At 40.8% G+C, this 10,502-nt stretch overlaps 1 protein-coding gene across 1 annotated transcript in view; it reads left to right on the top strand.

Moving 5' to 3' along the window:
- The first annotated feature begins 280 nt into the window (after window positions 1-280).
- Window positions 281-10,502, top strand: part of POLR2B (RNA polymerase II subunit B) — a 152,921-nt gene continuing 142,699 nt past the window's right edge. The window contains exons 1-2 of the mRNA XM_089689660.1: window positions 281-434; window positions 4,776-4,974. Of these exons, the coding sequence (XP_089545786.1) occupies window positions 286-434; window positions 4,776-4,974 (348 nt within the window). The 5' untranslated portion in view covers window positions 281-285. The remainder of the gene's footprint in view (window positions 435-4,775; window positions 4,975-10,502) is intronic.

The following is a 10,502-nucleotide window of genomic DNA, read 5'->3' as shown; positions in this document are numbered from 1 at the left end:
TGCATGATCCATGATTAGATTTGCAATACCATCTCTGATGACACGGCCGCAATATGTATTGTAGCTTTATACTTATTTTTGAAGATTGTAAATATAAAATTTCATACTGTTTTATAAAAAACCTTTTGAATTGTTGAAATTTATCATACAAGTAAATTGTGCCATTAAAGTCCCACCAAAAAAGAGGAATTCGGGGGGTTTTTGTTTAGTTTTTTTTTTTTTGGTATATTTTCAATACAAGTTGGCAAGAAGTTAACAGATAACATTTAAAATTTTTAGGTCTCAATGATAAGGGATATAAGGGAAAGAGAAATCAGGATCTACACAGATGCAGGAAGGATTTGTCGACCACTTCTGATTGTAGAAAAACAAAAGTTGTTGCTGAAAAGAAGACACATTGACCAGCTTAAAGAGAGGGAATACAATAATTATAGGTAAGATGATAGTATTTTTTTAGTTGCCCAACAAGTATTAAAAAAAATGTATTATTAAAACTTTTTCCTGTATCTTCGTGGTACACTTGTTTAAGTGAGAGTGGTTAATTCACCTGCAGTGAATACAGGTAAAATGTACAATCGCTACTTTATATACTCAGTGTTTACATGTAGTGCATAGTTTTATTTCAGAATATACTAAGGCAGTGTTTACTAACCATTTTTATGTCAAGGCACCTTTTAGAATTGTGCACAATTCTTGGGCACACTACTTTGAGGGCTCATTCACACCAGTTAGTGCCTCTGAGTGCGTGCACTTTTTTGCCATTCCCATGTGTCAGTTTTTCAGTGAGATGCCCTATGCACATGCAACATGCAAAAAAAGATGCCAGCACAAACTTTAAAATAGGACTGCACCAAAATGCATGGGTGCAGAAACATGCATTTGCTAGATATGTCTGGTTGCCATTATGAATTAATGGCACTCGGGCACATCTGCAAAAGGCAGCGAATGTTTGTGTGGTGCAAGACCATGCACGATTTTGCACTCATTACTACAATGAACTTGGTGTGAACCAGACCTAAAATGTAGTTTGTGAGAGTTCCGTAGATTGTAATTCAGAGTTTATTAGTTTGTTAGGCAGAGGAGTCAGCCTACAACCTACACAGAGCCTTTATATGATTATACAGTTGCAAGAAAAAGTATGTGAACCCCTTGGGATTACGTGGAGTTTTGCATGAATTGGGCATAAAATGTGCTCTGAACGTCATCTAAGTCACAACAATAGAAGAACACAGTCTGCTGAACATAATACTACACAAACATTAGATGTTGCCATGGTTTAATTGCACATAACATGTAAACATTCACAGTGCAGAGAGGAAAAAGTATGTGAACCTTTGGACCTAATAACTGGTTGACCCTCCTTTGGCAGCAATAACCTCAACCAAACATTTCCTGTAGTTGCAGGTCAGACCTGCACAACGATCTGGAGTAATTTTGGACCACTCCTCTTCACAAAACTGTTTCAGTGTAGCAATATTCTTGGGATGTCTGGTGTGAATCGCTCTTAAGGTCATGCCACAGCATTTCAATCGGGTTGAGGTCAGGACTCTGACTGGGCCACTCCAGAAGGCGTATTCTGTGCTGTTGCAGCCATTGTTTTGTTGAATTACTTGTATGCTTTGGGTCATTGTCCTGTTGCATCACCCATCCTCTGCGGAGCTTCAGTTGGCGGACAGATGGTCGTACGTTTTCCTGCAAAATGTCTTGATAAACTCTGGAATTCATTTTCCCATCAATGACAACAATCCGTCCAGGCCCCGAGGCAGCAAAGCAGCCCCAAACCATGATGCTCCCTCCGCCATGTTTTACAGTGGGGATGAGGTTTTGATGTTGGTGTGCTGTGCTTTTCTCCACACACAGTGTTGTGTGTTCTTCCCAAACAACTCAATCTTGGTTTCATCTGTCCACAGTATATTTTGCCAGTAGTGCTGTGGAACATCCAGGTGCTCTTTTGCAAACTTCAGACGTGCTGCAATATTCTTTTTGGACAGCAATGGCTTCCTCCGTGGTGTCCTCCCGTGTACTCCATGCTTCTTTAATGTTTTCCTTATTGTAGATGTGTCAACAAAAATGTTAGCATGTGCCAGAGATTTCTGTAGGTCTTTAGCTGACACTCTGGGATTCTTCTTTACCTCATGCAGCGTTCTGCGCTGTGCTCTTGCAGTCATTTTTACAGGACGACCACGCCTAGGGAGCGTAGCAACAGTGCTAAACGTTCTCCATTTGTAGACAGTCTGTCTTACCGTGGACACATGAACATCAAGGCTTTTGGAGATACTTTTGTAACCCTTTCCAGCTTCATGCAAGTCAACAATTCTTGATCGTAGGTCTTCTGAAAGCTATTTTCTGCGAGGCATGGTTCACATCAGACAGTGAAACACAAATGATGCAGCGCTACTACCATAAAAATTCTTCACACATAAATGAATAAATGAAACCGTGCAAAATTAGTGACGCAAATAACATAAACACACAATATTAAATAGTGTTCTGATGCAGTCATTCTATTTACATGCAAAATTAACTAAGGGAAAATGGCCTCCGGACTTATGGACGACATTAAAATGGCCGCTTCCCTATATTGTTCTGATGCAGTCATTTTATTTATATGCAAAATGAAGTAAGGGAAAATGGCCGCCGGACCTATGGACTACATCAAAATGGCCACCGGAGATGTGCAGTAGTGCCTTTCCTAATTAGATTTATTGACAGGAGGTTATTATATAAGAAAAGTGTGTCACCCTATCAGCTTGCCCTAATGAAGTCACGTGTTAAGCGTGACGATACGCATTGGCGGTGACGGACTTCCGGTCGGACGCCTTCTTTATTTACATTGGACACCCATGCAAGTACATCTGATCTGAGGTTTGATTTACATGTGATGTACAAGATGATTTTAAATGTGAGCATATTCGATATGTGATACTTTGTTTGGTGAATAAATAGTTTACACTATGCAAGCATTCACTTATATTTTCTGAGGGATCAAGTGGCTGCAGCCACCTTATGTGCCTGAAGAGGAGATCTGCTGCCCTGTGAGCCTGTGCTTGAATCTGTACATGAGGGGAGGTCAGTGTGGAGAGCTGTGGAGGATTACCTACTATTAGGGGTCCATGTGTTAGTGATCCTGAAGATCTTTTGACCCTGTGCGGGTCGCAAGAGGGAGGTGAGCGGGCAATTCAGCCATTTTTGGATATCTCTGCACATTTATCAGCACTTTTTTTTTTCTTCAAGAATTGCTGTGGACTTTATATATAGTTTTTTGTATATTGTCAGGTGTTTTACACCTCACGGGACTTTATATATTTATTCATTTATTCATGTTTGTTTGCATGATCAGTTCTTAGTTTATGCGTTTATTGGAATGCACGTGTGTTTTGTGTTATATGGTGGGAACTGATTTTTAGTTCCGGTGGGAGGTTTTTTTAGCACATTGAGTCCTGTTGTGACTTACTTGTTTGATTTGGAGCACTATTGGATCCCATTGGATTACTTGGGGCACCATTTATGTTATTTGGTCCTTTTAGGACCTCGTATTGACACTTGTCACATGTGATTATTTGAGTTTTTTGGCACTATTTAATATTGTGTGTTTGTTATTTGCGTCACTAATTTTGCACTGTTTCACTTATTCATTTATGTGTGAAGAATTTTTATGGTAGTAGCGCTGCATAATTTGTTTCATTTATATTTTTTGTCTATGGGTATATGACTGTATGTAGCAGCTTTACCTTTGTTGGTAGGTATTAGTTTTTAGGTAGGAGCGCAGGAGTTTGTCACATTGATTCACATCAGACAGTGCTTCTTGAAACCAGTAAACCCAAAACAGGTGTGTGTTTTTTAAGGGCAGGACAGCTGTCAGCAACACATCCAATATCATCACACTGATTGGAGTCAAGGTTGACTCACTCCTGGCTCCAATTAGCTCTGAGAGAAGTCATTAAGCTAGGGCCTCACATACATTTCCTCCCTGTACTGTGAATATTTACATGTTATGTGCAATTAAACCATGGCAACATCTAATGTTTGTGTAGTATTCTGTTCAGCAGACTGTGTTCTTCTATTGTTGTGACTTAGATGACGTTCAGAGCACATTTTATGCCCAATTCATGCAAAACTCCACGTAATCCCAAGGGGTTCACATACTTTTTTTTGCAACTGTATATTGCTGACTAAATCAATGGAATCACCAACAGGATTCCTAGCAGAAGGCAGTGAGAAGCAGCATTCACGTGTATCCATATGTAGTTAATGTTTAAGAGCTGAGGACTGACAAATTCTGATATGTAGTTTCCAACACACACTGTAAACTGAACACCGCTGATGTATGGAGGAGGGAGCAGGATCAGATAGGATGGAATAACTACCAGGCTCCTCTAAAGGGCTGACAGTCTCAAATTAAACACTGCACTTCTGACAGCAAAGGAGGAGATGAGAAGCTGTAGATATGACAACACACTCTAAGGAGAGAGGGAGAAGATGAGGTGCTTGGGGTCAGTTGACAGCCAAAACATTGCAGACACTGTCCCTGGTATGGCAGCAAGCACCCAGGAGAAATAAGGTTCCACTCACCTCAGATTTTACACACTGATATCTGGAGCTAGGACCTCTGTCTCTCTCCACCTGGCATATATGGTGCCGGAACGAGAAGCAGAGTTTTATACTTTTGCCGTGGCACTCCGGTTGAGAGAGGCTGTACGAAGGAACATAACTGCTCTTTCAGCATTCTTGGTTACCACCTGTGACTATGTTCCTACTTATTTTTTTTTTTTCAGTTGGCAGGACCTGGTGGCTAGTGGAGTTGTGGAATACATTGATACACTTGAAGAAGAGACAGTTATGCTTGCTATGACACCTGATGATTTGCAAGAAAAGGGTGTTGCCTATTGTTCAACATACACACATTGTGAAATTCATCCATCTATGATTCTAGGAGTCTGTGCTTCCATTATACCCTTTCCTGACCACAACCAGGTTTGTCGTGTAGATACTTTTTCTTATATCATTTACATACAGATTGCATGTCAAAGTATGCATCTGTGTTTCAAATTAAAATGAGGTCCGTCTGCTAGAAAATTGGGCCACTTAAAAGATCAGTTTACCTTTCATAACATGTTACACTCATATTCAGGGTGTAACCTGTTACCCGCTTGGCTGGGTCACTCATTCACAGTGTTCTGTGAAGCTGAACACAAGTTCTGACAGCCTTTGCGTCTGTCTGCATGTATTTCTCAATGAACTACCATGGCACTGTGGAGCATTGTGGTAGATCATTGAGTCCTCCTGTCTGTAAGTATCTGCTTGTCCCTACGGGATGTACGGGCAAGCAGATACATTGACAGGTCAGACCTAGACCTGCATGGCACCAGTGATTTGCTGATTGCCAGTGCAATGAGATTCTCCAGAAACAAACAAAAAAAAAAATAAATGCACATTTTTTTTTTTTTACCTGCAAAAAAAAGTGCATTTATTTTTTGTTAAAAGGTGAACTTATCCTTTAAAGCAGTAATAAACCAACGGCAATCATTTATTATATTGCAGCTTAGCAATTCTTTGATGTTATAGCTGTATTAGTTTTATTTTTTGAATTTCCTTTTTATTTTAATCTGTTTTACCTGCCAGTAAGTCTGTTTTTCAAAAGAACAAGCTCTTTTGCAGTTGCAGGGATGAGACCAACAATTTACAACTGACAGGGTGCTTACTATGATCAGATTTAATTTATTCATGTAAAACCTTTACCCAAAAGGAAAAAGCAGTTTGCTGTAACTGCTATTGTTTTAGCTGGTGTTTGGCTTCAATTTCCGCAATATATTTTTTGTTTTGGCGTTAACGCTTCTAAGTGGCCACCAAGAAATTCAAAATTGGTTGTCAATGCATATTCTATAATTGCTGGCTTGAGATGGCAGTACAATTTACCAATACTATGTCAACAAGAAAAGACAAATGAGAAGTATCCCACTCAGTCCAAACTTTTTTTTTTTTTTTTTCATCCTATCAAAAAGGTATACCTGGGTGGGAGCCATCCACACATTACATATTCAAGAAAAATAGCATCATAAAGGGACTTTCTGGCTGTAGATCAATCCCAAATTTCTCAAAACTGAACCCCTTAAATCCAGTGTTTAAAAGTGAACCAGATAAAGATTTTTTTACTGACAGATGTCCATTAAATGCTTTATTAATTTTTATTCAAAAAAGACACAGTACAATCCATTAAGGTAGCTATTAAAAATTTGCAGACCGATCATCTTCCCTAGGATACAAGTACACAATATATGGTATAGTTGGCGTTATGTGGACTAACTCCTATAATTTAATGAAATGAATATAGAGCACAGTCCTGGATAAATAAACCCTCAGAATCAGGACTTTTGAATTTCTAAATATACATTAAAGACCCTTTCACAATCTATTTGGGAGTGTCCTTCCCCTTTAAATATATAGCAGTCATTTGCAACATGTAGTGTCCCAATGGAAAGTAGATATTCCAAAATGTATGCATATAGGCCTCCAACAACCAAAATCTTTTTCCAGCAAACAAATTTTGTCACTGTGGTCCAGAGGAGGAAATAAGGGGCAGGTAATCAATTCATTGTAGATAATATATGCTTATTGCCTCAGACCTCCCTCACACAGATTCTTCAGGTAGATAAACTAGATTGCATAGAGGTACATAAAGAGTTACAATTACATAGAGAAAGTGAAGGCTGGAATAGTTTAGAGTCCTTCCTTCATAAGGTTAATCACTGTGGTCCAGAAGAGGAAATTGCACTTCATTGCAGGAAACCGCATATTATTTCATAGAAACCCCCCTCACACAGACATCCAAGGCATGTACATTCAAGCTCGTCCTTAATAAATGATGAAAGAAAGATCTCTCATAATGCCGACATAGTATACAAAGATGGTAAAGTGAAAAGTCCCAAGATACTTTTCAGCCATCGTATTTTGGGGTCCATGGCGGGGGTGTAGAGAATAGCCTAGGTTTTTGCCGGCTGCATCAGAGGCAAGCACATGTCAAACAATTTGGTCAGCCTATTTATAATCAAGATAGCCTCCAAAAATGCATGCGTAGTTTGTGATGACGTCACAATGCATGTTGCATAGTGACATACATGGCGGCCATCTTTGTATTTTCAGTCTGACTGTGGATCCACACAGAAATACATGGAAAATACTCAATGCAATCAAGAACACAATACTGATCCACTGGATGGAAAAATCCTCATATAGTAGCCACCTAGTGGTGGGAGCTCATATACATACTCCATCAATTAGGCCACCCAATCAAATACAACACAAAACAAATTAAATTTATCCTATCAGGACCCAGCTCAAGAACTGCCATCCAGCCTTTGAATATTAAAATCGAAACATAATAAAAATGACACCTGTCTTAAGTGGTCAATATGCTTTAAACATTATATACTCAATTAACATCACCCAATATGGTCCATATAAATAGTGTATGGGGAAAAAAAAAACAAACCACACAACAATGTAACCGAACAACCAAAAAAGGGGAAGCCCCAGGGACACAGCAGGCATAATAGACTATAACTACCATCATTGCTATAGAAACGGAGCAAAGCTTAAACTGTCATTGAGGCCAAGTGGTTTGGAGCCTCAAGCTCCCAAATCCACCTGGCCTCCTGCTGTAATAAGACCTGCTCAAAATTAACTCCCTGGGAATTTCTGGACACTACCTCAACCACCCAGCACTTTAAACAGGACTGGTCTCTATTATGCTCAAGACACACATCGAGCAAAAGGGGCCTTCAAGTGATATGCAAATACCTCATAGATGTGTTCTTGAAGACTAGTTTGAATTGGACGGTAGGCCCTGCCAATGGCAAAGGACCCACAGATGCACATGAGATATATTACACCAGTGGTGTACATGAGACCCTCTGGTTGCATCTGAGGGTCCTTCCCATGGGCAAGACCAATCTGTCCCCATGAATAACATAGGGGCAAAAATCACATCCTCCATATTTAGTCAAACCAACATTTCTAGAACGAATGGGGGGTTTTCAAGCAATATCATTATGCACTTATAAATCCCCTAGGGAACGTGCCCTTCGTTGTATAACTTGGGTTTATTAGAGATTAATTTACCCACGGAGGGGGTCATCAGATAGCAAGTGCCAATGTTTAGCACAAACATCTTAGACTCTCCTCGATAACTCAGAGTATTGAAGACACAGTCTCGCTCTGTGAGGTGTTTGCTGTTTAGACAGAGGAAAGCAGGAAATTCAAAGTCTCACGGTCACTGTTCTTAGCAAATCTAAAAGCCGTATTTAACCACTTATTTTTTTTGTAGCCCCTTATACGAAATCTATCCTGCAAATTACGTGCCTCCCTTTCGAAATCTCCTTCAGCAGTACAGTTTCTACGAGCTTTAAGGTATTGTCCAATAGGGATGCCTTGAATCAATGTCTGTGTGGAAACTCTTGGTATGTAGCAGCATTATTTGCAGTAACCCTCCTGCACAAATTTGTTTTAATTGTATTCCCATCAGTTATTTCAATGGATAAATCAAGGAAGATAACCTTCTTTCCATGCTATTCACTAGTAAACTTGAGGGCATTGTTGATGTACCTGTACCAAGATAAAATCTTAGGTACACAGACACCTCCCTGTAAAATAGCCATGTCTCCCAATCTCCAAGGTAGATATCTGCATGCGTTGGGTCGCACTTGGTGCTCATGGCGGTGCCTTGCGCCTGGCAATAATACTTACTGTTGAATTGAAACTTTTTGTGAATAAACAGAAATTTCAAGAATCTCACCACAAAGTCACTATGTCCATGTTTGTTTACTTCTCTGCTTCGCAATACCTTACCAATAACCTCTAAGTACCTTGATTGTACTGTCTTTTATTAGAATGAATAAAGCATTTAAAGGACATCTGTCGGTAGATAATCTTTATCTTGTTCGCTTTCACCACTGGTTTTAAGGTGTTCAGTTGTTAGAAATTTTTAGCAGTCACTAAAAGGCGGTCTGTGAACGGCCCCAGCAGCGCTGCCGCCTGGACCACCAGCCCACAATGACAGATCCGCCACTGAGCAGGGCAGTCATCACGGCAACATAACATCGCGTGTGTGCCCCGCCCCTTTCAGCTCGCTGTGTCTCCGGCTCTCGATCCCTGTCTGTACACAAGCGTCCAGCAAGGATCCCGGCAAGCTCTTGTCTGCCCTCAAGTTAGGGTGTAGTCTTACAGGGACACTCTGATGGGTACATTGAAAGTTAAGGGGCACTCTGATCGGCACAACATAGAATGTGCCCATTAGCGTGCCCCTTAATATAACGTGCCCATCAGTGTGCCCCTTATTTTATGTTAAGGGGCACTCTGATGGGCGCATTTATATTAAGGGGCACTCATGAGCACATTTTATGTTAAGGGGGCACTTTGATAGGCACGTGATGGAAAGGGGCACTCTGATGTGGAAATATGATAGAAAGGGGTACTTTTAGTGTAAGGGGGCACTCTGACGAGAATACCTGATGTAAGGTGGCAATGTGATGGGGATACCTGATGTAAAGGGGCACTCTGGCGAGACGTAATGTAAGGGGGCAACACCCTATTCGGACCTTGGCCAGAAGAAAATTTTAGTGACTGGACCTTCTTGAATTTTAATTCAATACCTCTGGTCTAGAGCCAGAAAGTCAATTTTTACGATATTTTTCTTACCAATACTGTATATTGAACCATAATTAAACAACCCATTCAGTAAAGCAGGCCTTGCATTACTTGTAGGTAGCTCTAAAGTAATGTCTTGGAAATTCGCTTTAACGAATTTCTCCTTACCGTGAGTACTCGCAGTTGGATGCGCAGAAATCCCCCATAAAGCTGTGCGAATCTCGCTTACCACGACTGCAGCTAAACTACACGATTCCTGCCCATCCAGCTACTTTAGCTTCTGTTGAAATGTGGGGGTGGAGCTCCGTTACCCTAGAATGATCACACGACACTCTAAGGCTGGTGTTGCAATTCACATCCGGGCCGGCTTCAGACTCAGCCTTTGGTTTTATTACAAATACACACATGCCCCCCACATGAATAAAGTCAATCCCCTCCCACCGAACAATGTAATGGGGAGTGCCTATACACAGGATGTACATTCCGATTGGAGCATAGCCTTTCCTATTATCTATCACTGGTCCTCCCCAATGAGCCTTCTGAGGTCAGCAGACTTCCTCCCCTTCCCCCCCATGAGCCTTCTGAGGTCATATTTCCCAGCTCCTAGCAGTATGTCCATTCCCTGTACAAGCATCCCCTAGAAATATCAGTCTGTACCTGGATGGGCCCGATACGATCTTTATTAAAACACATCCATCCAAGATACAGTTCAGGTCGGTAATGGGTTGTAAGATATGCATAAGCCTACACGCGGAGTTCGTACCGCTTGCGCATTGCGTTACGAAGTCCATGTGGTATTATGCTGCTGATATGTGGATACAGGCCCACGGTCTACTGCCAGCGGCATTCGCATCGAATGC

This window comes from Staurois parvus, unplaced genomic scaffold (genome assembly GCF_062004578.1).
Source record: "Staurois parvus isolate SC_StPar_1 unplaced genomic scaffold, SC_StPar_1.0 ptg000489l, whole genome shotgun sequence".
Lineage (NCBI taxonomy): Eukaryota > Metazoa > Chordata > Amphibia > Anura > Ranidae > Staurois > Staurois parvus.
This window is presented reverse-complemented; position numbering and strand designations above follow the sequence as displayed.